Below are 19,708 nucleotides of genomic sequence, written 5' to 3'. Positions count from 1 at the left end.
AAAAAACTCAAGAGAGAGAGTCTCTTTTTATCTCTGCCATGTGAGGACACAGTGAGAAAGTGGCCAGTCTGCAAGTCAAGCAGAGAATTCTCACCAGGAACCAAATCAGAGACACCTTGATCTTGGACTCCCCAGCTTCCAGAACTATGAGAAGTAAATGTTTGTTGTTTAAGCCACCCAGGCTAAGGTATTTTGTTATGACAGTCTGAGCTAAGACAGTGGGAAGGCTAGGAGAAACTGCTTACTTCACCAATTCATAGGGCCAGCCCTGGCTGGGAAGCACTAGTGGTTGGTGCACATTCTCCTAGTACTTGATGGACTGGTGTCTTATATCCATAGCTATCAAGACAATGTCTAAAATTCTGTTTTAGGAATGAATGAAGTATTCGTCTCCATACTGGTTGTTGGAGTTTTGCCAATGCCACTCTTTCATTCATTTTGCTGAGTTCTTATTTTTGAAATTGCAATTAGGATAGGCTCTATTGAGCTTGAGTAAACAGATTCTAGAATGAATATAGCCAAATATCTGTGGTGTTATAACATAGAAGTGTCTGCTGTTAGGTTCAAGGAAGTGGAATAAGAAAGCCCAAGGCTAAGTCCTCAGGCATACAACCTTTGCCTGGAAAGTGCCCCTGAAATAATAAACAAACATAGCAGCTGGATAAGAGGTACCTGAGGCTCTACTTTTTAAATTGAGGTATAGCTTACATATCATAAAGTAAAGTACAAATATCTAAGGTATACAGCTAACCACATTTGTCTAAACCACTTAACCGCACTTAGATCCAGTACCTGAGAAGGGTCCCTCATGCCTCTTCACAGTAGAGGCATCCAGGATTCTGATGAAGTCCCCTTCTCATGTTAGTGATTTTAAAAAATATTTTTACTGATTCTTTTTAGAGAAAGGAAAGGAGAGGGAGAAAGGAAGCAAAACACTGATGGGGGACAAACATCTATTGGTGGCCTCCTGCACTGCCCCTATTGGGCATCGAGCCTGCAACCCTGGCATGTTCCCTGACTGGGAATCAATCTAGCAACCTTTTGGTGCATGGGACGATGCCCAACCAACTGAGTCACACTGGCCAGGGCATGTTAGTGACTTTCAATTGGTGCATTTTATTCTAAAGTGAGATAACATTAACTAGGTGGGATTTTATGGCTCCTAGACTATCTCACAATTGGTATTACTAGCACCTCAGTCTGTCCTGGGGTTGTTAGAACTTGCATCTGAATCTTCCAGCAACTATGGTCTTTGTTGCAAGACACCTGCTTTTTGACTCATGTTGTCAGCCCAAGCAGGTTCAACAGGACATACACCCAGGTCTGGAACAACTGGAAAAAAATGCCTTTGGTAAAACATAAGGGAAAAGAAGGTAGAATTGCACCTACCCACACTAATGACACAACTGAAGTGGTTGTGTTTTGTTTGTTTTGGCTTGTAATCATTGTGTGAACATGATAGAGTATATTTACACAAACCTAGATGATATAGCCTACTACACACCTAGCCTTATGGTATAGCTTATTGATCCTAGGCTACAAGCCTGTGTAGCATGGTACTGTACATAACTACACAAGATTAAATCAAGCACAAGATAAAATGATGCAATCAAGAGCCGTGGTAAATACAATATGTATGAAGTTGCTGCTGGTATAAAATGGCATACTGTTTCACAGCAAACTTTTTTTATAAGTAGAAAAAGTATGCTATAAAATAATAAAGGTATAGTACAATAAATACATAAGCAGTAACATTGTCATTTATTATCATATTAAGTCTTATGTACTGTACACAATCATATTGCTGTACTTTTATATGACTGGTAGCTCAGTAGGCTTATTACACTAGCATCACCACAAATACATGAGTAATGCATTGCACTATGATGTTACTAGGTAATTGGAATTCTTCAGCTACTTTATAATCTTACTAGAGGTCTGGTGCACGAATTCATGCACAGGTGGAGTCCAGCCAGCCCACCCTCTGGTTGAATCCCCAGTTGAACTCTGGGTCAAACTCCTAGTTGAGGGGACAATTTGCATATTAGCCTTTTATTATATAGGATTAGAGGCTCAGTGCATGAAAATTCTGACTTGACCCGGCCTCACCCTCTCACAGTCCCGGACCCCTTGGGGGATGTACACCTGCCAGCTTAGGCTTGAAGCTGTCAGCCCAGCTTGTAACTGAGTGGAGCTCCCCCTGTGGGAGCACACTGACCACCAGGGGGCAGCTCCTGCGTTGAGTGTCTGCCCAATAGTGGTCAGTGCACATCATAGCAACCAGTCATTCCTGGTCATTCCACCATTAGGATCAATTTGCATATTGCCCTTTCATTATATAGGATGGGATTACTGTCATATATGCAGTCTGTTGTTGACCAAAATGTCATTATGTAGCACATGACTGTATCTTACACCAACTATAGGTTCAATTTCTGGGCTAGAGAACCAAGTAGTATGAAACTATATTTTTAGCTTAGTTTCTGGGATGTGGTAGGAATCCAGTCTTCTCCACTCACTAGCTGTGTGCCCTTGAGCAAGTTACTTAACCTCTTTGAGCCTCAGTCCCTTCTCTGTAAATAGACAAATGATACACAATTCATAAGCTTATTGTGAGAATTTAATGAAATTGTACATTTGAAGTACTTGGCCCAGAGCCTGGTAGATTATACATGCTCATTAAACATTAGTTATTATAGTTGTTGTTTTTTGCCCACGGTTGCTATAAAATTTAAATGAAAAAATAAATATAAGGTATTTAGCTCAGTGTCTGGTACATAGCAAGAATTCAACAAATGACCCCTTTATTCCTTACTCCTCTCCTCTTTCAGCTTGAAAAAATTGGTAATTTTTATTTTAACCAATTGACTTGTATTCAAGGGAGTGGACAAAGCTGGTGTAGCCAGCTACCAAGTATCAGAATCTAAATGTTATTGAGACAAAAGGCTGTCATGCAATAACCCAACCATGCTGTTATCAGTCTGCCATCCTTCCTGTTTCTCTAGGCAGCCTTTCCTGATGTCAACTCAACCAGTTAATCTCTCAGTCACTTGACGTGTGGCTATATATACTCACAAATATGTGTTCATGCATCCTGTGCTACAAGCATTTACTGTCAAGTTTATCTGAGAACACCATATGGTGTATATGAAATGCTGAAACTATGTTCAAGTTTAGATCTTCATAAAGCTAGGAACATAAAATAATTCCTTGGAAAGTATTTATCCACAATGAAGATATGTATAGTGCTTTCTTGTACAGTGCTTTACTTGTTTTCCACATGCTTTCACATATATAGCATCTTTTAATCCTTAAGACAAACTTTGAGGTAGGCATGGCATGTATATTACTCCAAATTCAGAAGAAACCAAGTCTTAAAGAAGTTTATTAGCCTACTTGTCAGAGGTTACTCTGCTTATTAGTGGTGGAAGAGGGCTTGGAACCAGGTTCTCTATATTGACTTCAAGCACTCCTATAAACATCTATTTTTTTTGGAATTAGGTATTGCATACTTAGGATTCAAAATATTGCAAATAACCATTGAATGCCATACCACACCACCCTTATAAACAGTGTAAAGAATGGGACATTTTTATAAATAGAGAAATAAAGATACTTACAATTACAACATTGCACTACAGACATAGTGGTGGGACTGGGTTGAAATTCTTAGTCTAGTGTGTGATATTTTTTCTCTTCCTCTTCCTATCTCCTCCCTTTTCTCTCTCCTTCCCTTCCACCTCTCTTTATTTTTCTTTCACTTCCCTCCTTCCATCTATCTTTTCTTCTCTCCTTTTCACCTTCACCCTCTCTTTTATTTCTCTCTTCTGCCTTCCCCTCTCTCTTTATTCTCTTCTCTTCTCTTTGGTCTTTTCCTCTCTCTTTCTCCCTCTCCATCTTCCCCCATTCCTCTTATTTCCTCCTGCCTTTCTTTTCTTTGGAAATTAATTCTCTTTCTTTCTTTTCCAAATAATTCTCACCATTTTTGAGCTGATGTATCCAACGCTTCCTCAATTCTTCTGTTGGGGAGAAGACATAGAGAGGCCCTTCATCATATACAACCTGGGACAATGGACACACAGACTTTAGCAGTTAGGATTCAGAATAAAAGGAGAAAGATCTTGATGTAAATAATCTTAAGTCACAACTTTGTATATTCATAGTGGAAAACAAAAAAACGCAGGGTCTTTAGTCAACATTTGGTCCAGGGTCATGTGAGCGATCTGCAGAATTCCTAAGCAATTCATATCCAGGTATGTAGAAATTAGAAGGTCTTAGCTTACTGAATACTAGGTTCTCCTGACTTATGTTTCAATTTGTGTGTAAATTTAGTTCATAATGTTTCCCTCAGCCCATGGTGGAGACAGGACTTTTGTTTATTCAACAAAGGCTATTTTATAATCCTATTAAACTATGAGTTTGTATAGAGAATTGAAGTAATGATTTATATAACTGAAGTCTTGGTTAGTACATATGAATTATTCACTTGGATAATATGGAACCAAATTTTAACTCATGGCTAATTTTCCCCTCACAGCCCAGTGGCCTCCACTTCCCAATATTAGCCAAAGTAAACCAAACATGGACACAAATCCACTCCAAAAAGAGTAAAGTATATGTTAAGCACTATCATCAAATCAAACAGTCAATATTTTTAACACCTCAGAAGAACAAGGCACTGTGCTAAGTGTTGTAGAGACTTAATAAACCTCACATAGTAGATTCTAAAGTCAAATGTAAATTAATTTTGAATTATATGCAGCTTAGCTTTTTCTACTAGCCCAGCCAAACAATGTCATCTTGTTGAAACACAATGGTAGCAAAACTATGTCTAAAATACCCCTCCGTCAAAATTTTTATAAACTTTGATACAGTCAAGGACATGAGCAAGATCCTTTTACATTTTTCTTCTTGCTTGTTAGTCTTGCTGTGCTCATCAATCCATGACAGAAAGCCCCCTCCCCTGAGACTTTCCACTTCCTTTTCTGGCTTTCACTGTTGCAGGGGCTTCTATATTCATGACAAGTGGCCTACAGAGTTCTCAGGACACAAGCAAGATGAATTGAATTTCTTGTTCTCCTTTATGGCTTACAATGCTTCTACCAAACATATGTCCATGTGGCTCTCCAATCATCCCAGACTAGAATAGAATTTAGGTTTATGTATAAGTCTAATAAGCCTTCCCCATACCAAACTTCCTAATACTTCTCCCCCCTCCCTTTTCTGACTTTTCAACCCACATGGCCACCGTTAGACAGATATGCAGAACCAGAGGAAGTGAAATGCTCACTCGACAAACAGCTCATCTTTCTCAATGCAGTTATCATATACAAGACACACCACAATAAAATTAATGCCATTATGGGGTCTCTTTGAGGTGTAGAAACTAAAAGAAACTATGTGAAATTGGGAAAATAGAACAGCAAACACTCTTAGATCATACCAGTCTCATTTCTTAGTCCAGTTTCCTTGTTCACCTCAACTTTTGTTTCCTGGGACTTAGTATCCTGCTTTTTGCCCCACATCCCATCCCTAATGATTACATTGCAGGTTCCTCTGAGAGCTGGTGAGAGAAAATACCTCACCTGGAAGGGGTAAGGGAACCTTTCAATGATTGAGATCTGTTCCATTTCACCAGACTCTTCACCCCTTCTCTGCAATGAAAGAAGAAAAATCATGGTTATTGGTTGATGCATTGTTCTTTCCTGTATTTCCTTTGGTGCTGTGAGTTCTTTGCAGTAGGCCAAGAAGAAGGCTCTCCTGCACAGACAATGCAGATTCTTAGTGACTGCTTCCTATAACCTAGTAAGGACACATATCCATAGGAACCATCACATATTCATTTTTTTAAAGAGCCTCAGACATCTCAAATCATTGCAGAAATGGAGTTTACTCCATAAATGGTACTGGGACATTTAACCACTAATATTGGTGGTAGGGGAAGGAGTTAGGTAGCTATTTCACACCATACACCAAAGTAAATTCCGGATGGATTCAAGAGCTTAATGTAAAAAAAAATGAAACTGAGCCCTAGCTGGTTTGGCTCAGTGGCTAGAGTGTCGGCCTGCGGACTGAAGGGTTCCGGGTTCAATTCCAGATGAGGGCACATGCCTGGGTTGTGGGCTTGATCTCCAGGAGGGGGCATGCAGGAGGCAGCCGATCAAGGATTCTCTCTCATCATTGATGTTTCTATCTCTCTCTTTCTCTCCATTCCTCTCTGAAATAAAAAATGAAACAGAATGACTGAGAAAAAAACAACTGACAATAAAATCTTGTGGGAGATAAGAGTTTTCTAATATAATGATAAAAATTAAAATCATTAAGTAGAAGGTGAATTAATTTGATGACATAGACTTTAAAATCCATAGACTTTAACAACTTTAACAACAACAATAATAATAATTGCAAAATAAGGCAGCAATGAAATACCATTTTTCTTGATGACAACTTAACAAACATTTACAATATCTGATATTTTTTGTTTTTTTAATCCTCACCTGAGGATATTTTTCCATTGATTTTTAGAGAGAGTGGAAGGGAGGGGAAGAGACACAGAGAGAGAAACATCAATGTGAGAGAGACACATTATTGGTTGCCTCCTGCATGCGCCCTGACCAGGGTTGGGGATTGAGCCTGCAACCAGACCTTGACCAGAATCGAACCTGGGACCTTTCAGTCTGAAGGCTGTCCAAGGCTATAATATCTGGCATTGAAAAAACTGTAGAGAAATAGATATTCTCATGTATAATTTGTAGGAGTGTATTAAATTCAAATTCCACTTCTAGTAAACAAAATAGAATAAAAAGATAAAAATAACCAAAGTGCATAGATTTCATAAAGAGAAGAAAAATTTTACTTCTAGGAAGTTATTGAATAAAAAAACTAACAAAAGCATATGTATGCAAAGATGTTCCTCCAACATGGTTTATAATGTCAAGTACTTGAAAACAACTTAAGTGTGTAGTAACAGGGAATTGGTTAAACAAATTACAGAATTGTATATCCATGATAAGGAATACGATGCAGCCATGAAATTCATATTATTAATGAGTACCTATTGTCATGGGGTAAAGATTTCATATATTGAAAATGTAGGTTGCAAAGCAAGATGTGTAGTATGATTCTATGTTTTAAATATATAACACATATTAGTTTGGAAATATGTGTTGGTAGTGGAAAAAAACATACACCAACATGCTAATAATGTTTTAGCTAGATGATGTGATTATCTGTGATTTTATATTTTCTTGTGCTTTTTCATATTTTTGCAAGTTTCTATAATATTAATTTCTCTTGTAATCTGAAAAAAAATGATACTTTAAAATTAACTCAATAAGTGGTATGCCCAGGAGAGGCTATGGGAAATGAGAGAATAAGTGAGCTATTTAAAAAAAAATCTTATTATTCAGAGTCCTGGGATACTGGCTTTAAAACAAACTCAACCTTGCAAATCTGACCCTGATAACTGGGGGAATAAAACCAACCATCTCTGATTAGTTTGAAAAGTTCATATGATGCCATCTTGAAATATGTGTTACAAATTTTTCTAGGTAAATGAGTTGTTCTGAATCTGAGGGAAAATGCTGAGACTTGGTAGAATCAGTACATGACAGAGTGAAGAATTTTATAAAGCTTTTTCTGTGTGTTCCACATTATACCGTCTCACCAACCAGTTTATTTACAGAGAATTGAAGTGTTCCAAGTTTCTTATCTGTTTCCCCATCACCTACCCCCACCCCTGTTCTGTCAATGGTCTCTTCTTACCGGAATCTGTCTTTCAGGGGGAGGATTTTTTTCAGGAACCACTGTTTCAACACAAGTGATCTTCTCAACATCTATTGAACCCTTCTTACTGCCTCTTCTCTGAGAAAGAGAGTGAGGAAGAAAATGGAGAAAGAATATAGATGATGTGTTGTGGAATTGCACACATGAAACTTGTATAATTGTATTAACCAGTGTCACCCCAATAAATTCAATAAAAAGGAAAAAAGAGTGATTAAGCAACCGGATGATTAGATTTTATCTACTCATTCAACATAGTGAGGTGACACCCACGATCTATTATCAGGACCAGTCATTTTGAAAAGACAAAAAAAAACTTCCAGCTCTCACCCTTTTTTGACTACCAGATGGAGGGTAAGCACTATAAAAGAGTAGATGACTGTGTGTCTTTATAACAAAAAATAAGGAAGCAATTTTCAAGTCTTGGATTTCATTCTCAACAATCATTTAATGAATGCTCACCAATGGCAAAAATCCCATGGTAAGATTTCCCTCATGGCTTTTTAGCACCTTTGAATTTTTGCTCCTATGTGGTTGTAGCTAATTCTAGGCTAGGAAATATTTTGCTGAGTTTAAAATGTACTTAAGTCCCTTCCACCTTTCTCCTCCAACCAAAAAGACTCTAACTCCTCCCCAATGAAGATCGAAGGCCAAGTCCTTGATACTCAGGTATCACAGCAGAGAAACTTACCCCACGTTCAAAATCATACTCATAGTAGGAAAGTTTCTGCACGGTCAAAAGAAAAAGGCGCTTCTTGAAGTTTAAAGGTGATGTTTTCTTTTTCTGCTGGGATCGCTTCAGAAAGATGCTCTCCAGTATTACTGCAGCCATAGTTTCGTCTTTCTGGAGCTCACTTGTGTGCTGTTGATAATGAAAGCTCTTGACAACCCATCACATTAATTCTTAACACCCCTGGTACCCCCTCAGCCTAGCCACCTAGTTTTGAATGGAACAGAAACATGTAGAGCTAACAAAGGACCTTCTTCTTTCCTTAACATTCTTCTTCCACAGTCCCCATCTCTGTCAGTTTTCAGGTATAATGGATGTACATTGAATAGGGTGGATTGGTTCGACATTGTAACCTCACATAAACGAAGGTCTTGTATAAGGCTATGAAATGCTCTGGATGGCAAATGACATGTACCTGTGTGCTTGGTAATGTCTAGAGGCAAATTTATACTAACCGTCCTTTTATGATGATAAGTGCAGAATCTGTGAATAGCAAAAGTCTCTGTGCAGCTGTGGACTCTGATATCCACAACAGAGATAATGCAGGTGCCAGAACTCCACTGAAGCAGATATTGGACTTTCAGTTCCCAGTTTCCTAGATGGTGAGTGTAATTTTTCAAACATTGTCCCACTGGGGTCTGTACAAGAGGTCTAATAAGGATATGGAGGGTGCACCTGCAATTATGGATGAATACTAACTGCCACCCAACTGATTTTGCTCATCACCCACTGATAGAGCTACAAATCATGGAAGCTTTGTTCTAAAATTTAAAAAAAACCCCACAATTTTGGGGGAGGGAGTTGTTTTTGTTTTTTGGCTTTTCCCCACCTTTTTACTTAGATTAGTTCTTAAACAGCATCATGCAAAAATGATGCAGTCGTATTACTCTTATGGATGCCATCTCTGATCATTTATAAAAAGTAACTCATGCCCTAACCAGTTTGGCTTGGTGGATAGAGCGTCGACCTGCGGACTCAAGGGTCCCAGGTTCGATTCCGGTCAAGGGCATGTACCTTGGTTGCAAAATAAAGTTAGCAGGTTTTTTACTGCTTGTGAAGCACAGATTATTGCTCACACCAGGAAAGCAAGGGAGTAGTTTTTATTGAAGCCTGAGTCTATCCACACTGTTATATTATTCTTTTCTGTGATATAGAAGTGTCTATTATCATACTGGAGGGACAAAAATAGGTTAAAGGAACAGCAGGGATGTTCAGAATGATCTTCTATGTGGATGCCATTGTCTTCTGGGGGTGGATTAGTTCATGGTTTGTAAATAATCTTTCAAGAAAAAATTGGGCAAAGGAGCAAACCTTTCCCCACACCTTTCCACACAGCTCTCTTCCCTAACTCCTTGGTTTAAATGGGAATGACAAACTCTTAAGTGTTTACAACCAATGAGAGTCCTTTCTTACGTTCAGATTCAGCTAAAATCCCAAAGAGATCTCTTTTGATATTAAAGTTATTCATTTATACTTCTGTGTAACCAACTAATAATACTCTTTTCTCGGGAACTGCCAACTCATGGAGATTCCTGTAATAATATCGCATTTGTTCCCATGATGAATTCTAATTAAGTACCTCTTCACAATCAAAGACTCAAATTACATGAAACAAAATAAAATCCTAAAGAAACTGAGTAGCATAACCAGAAAATTGGATTTGAAGCTTCCCAACAAACCATGTCTGGCTATTTTTTTAAAGCTGAGTAAAGCACATCCAGCATTTTGTCTTTGGTTTTGTTGCAAACTCTTGATAGATATACTCCCTGCTCAGACCCAACATCTGCTTCAGTCTTGGTCTCTGTTCCTATTTCCTATAAGACAGGTCCTTCTGGGAGCTGTCTCTGCTCTTTTTCATTTTTAGAACAAATCCAGTTTGTACAAGAGGGAGCCTTCCTCTCTTTCAAGTGTCTGTTGGGGTAGGGTTTAGTGTTGGTCTAAGTATGAGGAAGTAAGTAAGCCTCTCACTAGTCAAAACCCCTGTGAGCAAGCGGTGAAATGGACTCTACCCTAGTCTAGATCATTGAGCTAGAGGATTCCTGGGATTTCCATGGCCTGGTCATCCCTTCTTTGACTGCTCTTCTCCTATCTCCTTGTGATCCAGTCTGGAAATGCAGCCTGAAAATGTGGCAGTTTTTTCTTAGTCACCACTGGTCCATCCAGCAATAATGTGAAAGGAGAGGTTTCTATCTTTATGTCTTTCTGAAGGTTGCTATGTAATGAACACTGTGTGTTAGAGAGCACTTGCAGTTTCTTTAGGTATGCATTATAGCTGGTACTAATTATTTTTCCTAACAATTTCAGAAGCCTACAGAGTTGATTTGACGACAAACATGCACCATGAGAACTGACCATACACTTCACTCAGAGGGTGGAAATGGAAGTGACATGAATCACACACACACACACACACACACACGCACACACACACACACACACACTTCATATAAAGAAAGAGGAGGAAAAGTAATAGATACAAAACTCTTTGTTTAAAATACAGAATTACAACATTATAATGTTCTCGTTATTAAACTCAAAAGCAAAGATTTTTAGTTTAATAAGAAATAGTTCATCCATCTTACAGACTGGACTATGTCAAAAAATTAATATATATAGCACTTGCAGAATCAGTAATCTAAACCACCCTTGGCTCCTATCTTTACTCAAGTTAATATAAAACACTATTAGGGACAACACCAGAGCAAAATTCAGGAAACTTCATAGCCTGCCTATGATTTGGAAGAATGCAGAAGATGCTAATTAGAAATAGCCAGTCATTCATAGTTCAAATAACTACTTAGCCAGAATATCCAAGAAGCAGTGTGTTCTCTTTATTTCTCCTTTAAAGCATTATTTAGTTTTCCAGCAAGATTCTGGCTATTCTTTTTTTTCCCTAGGGAAATGGAAGAGAACTCTTGTATCAATGCAGTCTACCTGTCAGGCATTTTACATGCATTATTTTATTTATCACAAAAAAAAAAACAGATGAAGGAAATGAGGCTCAGGGAGATTATGTGATTGCTCAACCTCATCCATCTGGACTCCACAACCCTTACTGTTTCTGTAATACTTCATTGTCTCCCAAAGGGATTTTTTTTTCTTTCAGTGAGGTGTGATGCCATCTACCTCAGCATGCTGTCATTTCCCATGGCTATTATCAAACAGTAGTTGGGACAGACTCCTATTTGTCTTCCAGGAACATTCCACATAAGAGGAAATGGTGGTAAATACAGGGGTACAAGGATTGTCGAGCAATTTCCTCTACAATATTCTTCCAGGCTGGAAAAAATTATTTTCCTTGTTAACTGTCCATAGTACCTTTTCCCACATGAAAATTCTTTCCCACATGAAGTCCTGCCAGGTTTTCTTACATTTTCCTTTAAATCTTCCACAAGGAGATCCTAACTGGCAGATTCCTAGAGTCACTCACTGTTTCCTTTTCATTGTTGATGGGATAAAAGCTCAGTGGTTAGGTGGAATGCTCACTTTTTTGTCTCTTGGGTTGTTATTGCTTATTATGGATGTAAAATTTTGATTGAATGAACTTTTTGTATAATATGAAATATTGCAAATAGACAAAAGTGCAATGAGTAACATTATACTCATGTACTCACTACTTAGCTCTACAGAGTCCTAACTTTCTGCCATAATTGCTTCCAGAGGTGGACAAAGTGGGAGAGGGGGGATAATGGGCACAGGAAAAGACTTTGCTTGGTGCGATGGGCACATGTAGGCATGTGCAGATAATGTTTTATTGAGGTTTACACTTGAAATCTGCATGGTTTTATTAACCAATGTCACCCCAATGAATTCATTAAAAAAGAAAGAAAGAAAGAAATGCACCATAGCTGGTTTGACTCAGTGGATAGAGAGTCGACCTGAAGACTGAAGGGTCCCAGGTTCTATTCTGGTCAAGGGCACATGCCCAGATTGCGGGCTTGATCCCCAGTAAGGGGCATGCAGGAGATGGCCAATCAATGATTCTCTCTCATCATTGATGTTTCTATCTCTCTCTTCCTCTCCCTTCCTCTCTGAAATCAATAAAAAAATATTTTTAAAAAAGAATGTGATACCATCCATAGAGTAAAAACCTTCTTGTGTCTTTCACAATCCATCCCTTCTTCCTTAGAGGTTAGCAGTATTTTGGCTTCGGTGTTTGTCATTCGTGGGCATGTTTTTATATTATTACTATATATGTAAGTATTCATAAAAGATATTTAGCATTGGTTTGCATGTTCTACATTTTTATGTAAGTGGTACATATTCTTCAACAACTTGCTTTCTTTCTCAATGTAATTTTTAAAGATTTATTTGTCTTGGTAGCTCTAGTTCACACATTTTTACTTTTATATTTTATTGAATTTATTGGGGTGACAGTGGTTAATAAAATCATATAGGTTTCAAGTCTACAACTCAATAATGTATAATCTGCACACTGCATCGTGTGCTCAACCCCCAAAGTCAAGTCTGTTTCCATCCCCATTTATCCCCACTTTGCCTTCTTCTACCTTTCCCTGCCCCTCTTTCCCTTTGGCTATCACCATACTGTTGTCTGTGTCTATGTGTCATATATATTTTTTCTCCTAATCCTTTCACCTTTTTCACCATTTTAATTCACTTCTATATGTGGAAAATATTCTATATGATATGATGACTATGTCATACTTCATTTTTCCATTCTCCTATTAGTGGATATAGAAGTTATTAGTTTTCAATTATAAGCAAAGCTGCCACAAACATTCTTGTACATGTGAGATAGTTTTCCATTCTCAAAATGAATTCTCACTTATTCAGACGAAGTAGTAAACCCAAGTCCAGCTTATCTGTGTTATTCCTTTTTCCCCCTTCATTCCTATCTTACTGATGCTTTACTATGAAATCTGAAAGAATTATCTGTCAATTGTCTCTAATTAGAGTATAATCAATGGGCTAAATTTAGCTTATGAAAGATCTCTTCTCAGTCCCAAAAAGCATCTCTCAGGTTCTGGTTGAGATTTTGATTAAGAATGTCCTGGCCTGAGAATGAGAAGAGAAGTCTTCTTTAAAATATCATAACCATAGCAACAAAGAAACTTAAAAACTTTTGTTAGGTTCTCAAAAGCTCTATTCAGACCCTAGTGCAGTGATGGCGAACCTATGACATGCGTGTCATAGGTGACACGCGAACTCATTTTTTTGGTTGATTTTTCTTTGTTAAATGGCATTTAAATATATAAAATAAATATCAAAAATATAAATCTTTGTTTTACTATGGTTGCAAATATCAAAAAATTTCTATATGTATGTGACACGGCACCAGAGTTAAGTTAGGGTTTTTCAAAATGCTGACACACCGAGCTCAAAAGGTTCGCCATCGCTGCCCTAGTGAAACATAATTATTTTATGAAAAGCTTCAGGGTCAGACTACAGGAAACCAAATTTATGGTGAGGACTTCCAGGCAGAATGAGTTTTTTGGCTGCGTGCTAACCAGGAAAATTGTCATCTGCTGTAGTCATTTCCAAGATGTTTCAGGGGTATGGTTCTTCTTCAGCATTTCACATTCACATTTTACATTTTCTTCTATGGTTTTGGAAACTTCTGAGTCTCTGGAATACATCATGTCTTCTGCCCTGCCCCAGAGACAGTAAATTCTGGCCAAATGATGAGGAAAGGAGAGCTAATGTGCAAATTTACAGTCAGCATCACATTGAAGGTGACTGCTGGAGTGTCCATCTTTCACTCTGGACTTGTGTTCTCCTTTGGCTTTTTTGTCAGTTTTTGTTTTCCCTGGTTTAAACATTTTTATTTTTATTTGATATCAAAATAGCATATGTTCATTATAGAAAATGTTTCAATTACAGGAATATTAAGAAGAAAACATCAACTATAAGCTCATTATCCAGAAGCATTATTATGTGGCCATATTACTTTTCTTTTTTTTCTGTGCATTTTTATCATATTTGAGATCATATTGCACATTACCTGTCCATCCATCTAATACAAAAATTCTAAAGTTCTTGTGTAACATTACTCCTGATTATTTTCCCATGATAGTAGGATCTCTAAATAAGAATAATTGAACAAGTCAAAAGTATGTGCATTTTGCATTTTGCAATATATTGACAAAATTGTTCCCAGAAACATTGTACCAATTTCCATTCCCATTAGCAGTTTTGAGAGACTGCTTTCTCCCTACTTTTACCTCTTTTCTACTCCATTTCTAATCATTTTTATTCTGTTTTTATTGCAGGCTAATCTGCTTTCTCATTGAGACAATGATCTTGAACTCCACTATATTCCAACCTACAAGTTGTCTAAAATTTAACTTATCTTGATTCCCTAGAATTTTCTTCTTCTAGGGATGAGCTAATAGACTATAGCTTATTTCCTTTCCAGGGAGGCAGGTCAATAAGATGAGCAACTTCTTGAGGTCCTGATGACCAATATTAACCCTATGGACATCTACTGATGGCTCTCAGAGAGTAAGAAAGAAAGCCTAAAATTAAGGCTTGTGTTTCCAATGCTCTCTGAACACCCTCAGTTAGTGCACATGAACCTCCATAGAAACTGAAAGTCACACGTGGCCCATTTGTTTCAGGGTCCTCAGAGGAGTTCTCTCTCTCCCTCCTCTGATGGCTTCATTTGCATAACCAAGCAGCTTTGGAATGAATTAGTTCAAGGTCGGTCTATAGCTTCTTGTTGAGCACTGCCTCACTGAAAATTCTAGCTCTCCCTTATTCCCAGGAGTTAGAAATCAGATCTTAGCATCTTTGAGTGAAAAGCAGCAGATATCTATGGACTCTGTGGAAAACACCCAAACTGGTTTTCAAAAGCCATATCTTGTCCTTATACCTAACTCACTTCCTGATATAGATCTAGTCCACTGAAAGGAAACTCTGTAGGAAATTTGCTCTAATGGAAATAGTAAATCATTTAAAATTGCTCCAAGACCCTAGAAGTGAACGGAAAGTTGTACTAGTTCTCACCAAAAGGAGTTTACAAAGGATTCTAAACAAACATATCACTAGACATAAGCAACAGGAATTTGGGCTTTAACATAAGCAAATAGTTTAAATAGCCTGAATATAAAAGGGGTCAGAATAGAGCAGATAGGGCTAGCCTTAAGGGATACTGTTTCCGTAGAATGCTTTAGGTTCCATGAGTATTTGCATTTTGTGGCTTATGTGGAGGGTGACATTGTTTTATCAAATAACTGAGACTCCAAAAAAGGCTCTAGCACCCTTGGTTCAGAGGCTTGGCATGCAAAATGCGGGAAGGAGCAGAACTAGCACACAACTAACAGCACAGAGGACAGCCCCTGAGCTGGTAGACCCCTGCCTCTGAGCTTTACTGCTGCCCTGCTTCTGGGAATACAAAGCATTTGATTTGGAGCTTGGAGAGCTGGGTGACCTGGAAACTGGACTGGGATTCCTTTTGGAGGTCCAGCAGCACATCCAAAGATGTCTTGGTCAGAATCAGCAATCCCTTTTGTTCCAAATACCACACCATTTGCTCTAGTCATGCCCTCTGGGGACACTGGCAAGTTTTAGGCAGAATAAAAATAACAGCAAACACTGAGAAATTAGCACTTACTATTGCCAGACCCTGTTTTAATTGCTTTACGTGTTTTAACATGCATATTGATCTCAACAATCCTATGGGGAAAGTATTAGGAAAGTAAGGTGGAAAAGAAAAAAAAAGTAAGGGGAAAGGGAACAAGTAAAAGAGCACGGGGCAGGAAAGGGGCAGGAAAAGCAATTCAACAATTACTTATTAAGCACCGACTCTGTTCCAGGGGAAGTGGTAATGGACAAAATAAAGGAGGGGATAAAGAAGAGGGGCTACCGGTAAGAGAAAGGAGGTGGAGGGGAAAAGGGGGATGAAGAGGAGGAGGGAAGCAGAAAGTAGAGAAGAAATGATGAAGACAAGACGAAAGCCGTGCACATGGCAGGCAATGGTAATAGGAAAAACCTCAGGGGTTGGCCACACAGCCTGAGCTGAGGCTGAGGCTGCTTTCTTCGGGCCCAATCTCTTACCCACTATTACCACGAGGTTGGTGCACACAATCCTTCCAACAAGCCAGCTCTGATCCTGGTAACATTGGCCCGACACAGCTTGAGGCAGGTAGCCTACCAAACCTTGGTTTAGCTGGTGCTTTTCCCAGCTTAGAAAGGTCAACGGCCTATTGTGGCATGTGAGCTTTTACTGTTTTGTCAGATAATCTATATCTTAAATGTTTTTCTTCTATGGGTCTCAGTGACACAAGTACATGTTTTGGATCTTCAAGCAATATTTGAACAAAGGACTTATTTTTATCCTACTGCCACTGACGATACTACTTTACAGCCAAGTTTTCCATAGGTGTCCCTTTATAACATTTGCTACCTGTTCAGATGATCACCTCATGTCACTTTTTTCTCTTACTGTTCCCCCACAACCTTCCTCAGAAAAGACCCTTACAGCTTGTTCTGATCATCGGAAGGGACTGCCAGGGCCTTATGCTGATGATATTCTCACCCTCAGTCAGCCTCCTCCGCCAGCCTACTATATCAGCACCAGCCATGCTTTCTCTCTGGCCTCCAGGGGTCCCCCCAAAAGGCACTTGCTGCTGCTACCCAGCCCCTGCCATACCCCAGACCCACCTCAGTCCTGACTTAATGCAGGTAGCTTCCCAGATGCATTGAGATGCCAGGACTTTGAAGGTGGGACTCGATCTCAGAAGACACTGGTCCTGGAGACATATTCTTACAGTCGAGAGAGGAAGGACAGTCTGAGCAAACCCCACCCTTTCACAGCCACTCAGTTCCCTTTTTTTGTTTCCTGACTTAAACCAGTGCCTTTTTTTTCTTCTTCTCAACAGCATGGTATCTGGCTCCCTGCTGCTGTCCCTATTCTACACCCCCCCCTCAGCTGTTTCCGCCCTTCATTTGCTTGGGACCTCTGACACTTCTATCTTCAGTCCCCTCTGAAAGACATTACTGGAGCCACTGAGACTCTAGAGGGGCTCACTTGAGCAGACAGGTCATCAGGCCTGTCTCCTCAAGGTAAAGGGACAACATAACTAAAGGACTGTGAGGATGGTCAGCAGAGGGAGTGGAGACTTACAGGAAAGAGGAGAAATGTGGACCCACAAAGACAAAACAAAGGGACCAAAGGGGAAAAAGGGGAAGAGTGCCTTTAGAGTTTCATGTCCTCCAAGGTAGAGGAGACTTGGGTCACACAGTTAAACCTGACAATGAAGGATGGAAAGTCCTCACAAAGGGACCCCAAGTACAAAGCTTGACAGAATGAGAGACAAGACTTCCTCCTGCTGAGTCATTTTCTAAGAAAGCATTTTTTTCTACAGATAAAAATGTCCAAATGTAAGCCCACACAAAGCCTTGTGACCTTCCCCATTTAATGTGGATGTTGATTTTTCTCCCTTAATGAATCCGCCTCAGGGATTAACTCCTAGTTTACACCTGTATCATTAATTCTATTAAGTGATAAATTGGATTAGGTGTTTTAGGTGTGTTACTTAAACCTGAAGGTACCTTCAACCACCTCCTATCTTATGTTCCAGCAGCAGTCTTCTTCCAGAGGATTATCCTAGGAAATTTAATTAGTAATGGCTGCAGACTGGGATGGCAGCAGATCCCCTGGTGACTGAACTGATTGCCCACCTTGACACATCAGGCACTGCCATATGTACTTACCCAGGTGTGGTATCCTAATGTAAAAACAGATCACAGATCACACTAGAAGTCTGTCAGAATTTTTAAACCAATAGGACTTCTTTTTAAAAAGCATTTGTAGGATAGTACAGTGGTTAATCCTCACACCTGCGTAAGATAGACAGGCGACAGTGTTGTATGATCTTCCTATTTTATTGACAATTTATATCCTTTGAACTAGTCACCCTCAAACAGCTGCTCCAGTCACCTGCCTGAGAGTTGATCACAGACATTTGCCTTTCCTCCCCTTTTCTTCAGCCAGATTCTATTTGTTCTCATATGCCCTGTCCCTTCTCAAGGTGCATCTTGGGGTGAAGACTTGGGATTTATAGGCATACAATGGAGGGTCTGGACAAGGGAGAGCAGGACAAGGGAATAGGTAAAGTAAAACCTTTCTTTCTTCTTCTTCTTCTCCTCCTCCTCCTCCTCCTCCTCCTCCTCCTCCTCCTCCTCCTCCTTCTTCTTCTTCTTCTTCTTCTTCTTTAGAGAGAGTGGAAAAGAGAGGGAAAGACAGAGAGAAACAGCAACATGAGAGAAACACATTGATTGTGTTGCCTCCTGCAGGCGCTCCAACCAGGGCCCAGGCCTGGGAGGAGCCTGCAACCAAGATACATGCCCTTGCTTGGAATCGAACCTGGGACCTTTTGGTTTGCAGGCTGATGCTCTATCCACTGAGCCAAACTGGCTAGGGCAACCTAGGTGCTTCTTTACCTTCTGCCCACAAGCATTCCTCTAACACACTTGACTAGATAGGGATTAACTAAATTAGATAGACAGAAGGACTGCACCCAAACAGTGCAAATAAGTGGCCTACCTTCACCTCAAAAGATTCTAAATGTAATATAAGGTTCTGTGCTTGGTGCTATCATGTTCAACATTTTTATTTTTATTTCTTTATTTCTTTAAATATATATTTTTATTTATTTCAGAGAGGAAGGGAGAGGGGGGGAATGATAGAAACATCAATGATGAGAAAGAATCATTGATTGGCTGCCTCCTGCACATCCCACACTAGCTATCGAGCCCGCAACCCCAGTATGTGCCCTGACTGGGAATCAAACCATGACCTCCTGGTTCACAAGTCAATGCTCAACCAACGACCCACACCAGCCGGGCATGTTCAACATTTTTATTAATGACTTTTGAGGATTCTATAGAAAGTAGCCTAGCTAATCAGTGAATGATGTGAGGTTGTTGTGAGCTAGATGGGATGAGAAAACCAGAGCAGAGTTTCCCAAAAGATATTGATTACCTGGTATGATAAGCCAAATTCACCAAAATGTATTTTACCAGGGCTAAGGGTCATGTCCCATAATTGGGCACCAACATTGAACTTCAAATCACTCAAGTGAAAGTGTGGCAGCAGTAGCACTTGTGAAAATGGTTCAGAGGTTTTTGCTGCTAGTAATTGAGAGAAATGCCATGCCAGTAATATGGCTGCCAGAAATTAAAAGGTGATATCAGGCTTCCTTAAAGAAGTAAGACAGAGGAACATGAACAGGC

General features: G+C 39.3%; 1 protein-coding gene across 1 annotated transcript in view; it reads right to left on the bottom strand.

The window, feature by feature from the left end:
• The window catches only part of BTK (Bruton tyrosine kinase), a 32,657-nt gene extending 15,325 nt beyond the window's left edge, over window positions 1–17,332 (bottom strand). Inside the window, exons 1-5 of the mRNA XM_036305742.1 lie at window positions 17,135–17,332; window positions 8,474–8,644; window positions 7,765–7,863; window positions 5,586–5,654; window positions 3,981–4,062 (exon numbers count right to left, since the gene is read on the bottom strand). Of these exons, the coding sequence (XP_036161635.1) occupies window positions 3,981–4,062; window positions 5,586–5,654; window positions 7,765–7,863; window positions 8,474–8,614 (391 nt within the window). The 5' untranslated portion in view covers window positions 8,615–8,644; window positions 17,135–17,332. The remainder of the gene's footprint in view (window positions 1–3,980; window positions 4,063–5,585; window positions 5,655–7,764; window positions 7,864–8,473; window positions 8,645–17,134) is intronic.
• Window positions 17,333–19,708: the final 2,376 nt, after the last annotated feature.

This window comes from Myotis myotis, unplaced genomic scaffold (assembly GCF_014108235.1).
Source record: "Myotis myotis isolate mMyoMyo1 unplaced genomic scaffold, mMyoMyo1.p scaffold_m19_p_4, whole genome shotgun sequence".
Classification (NCBI taxonomy): Eukaryota; Metazoa; Chordata; class Mammalia; order Chiroptera; family Vespertilionidae; genus Myotis; species Myotis myotis.
The sequence above is the reverse complement of the archived record's forward strand: the minus strand, read 5'-3'. Positions and strand labels throughout refer to the sequence as shown.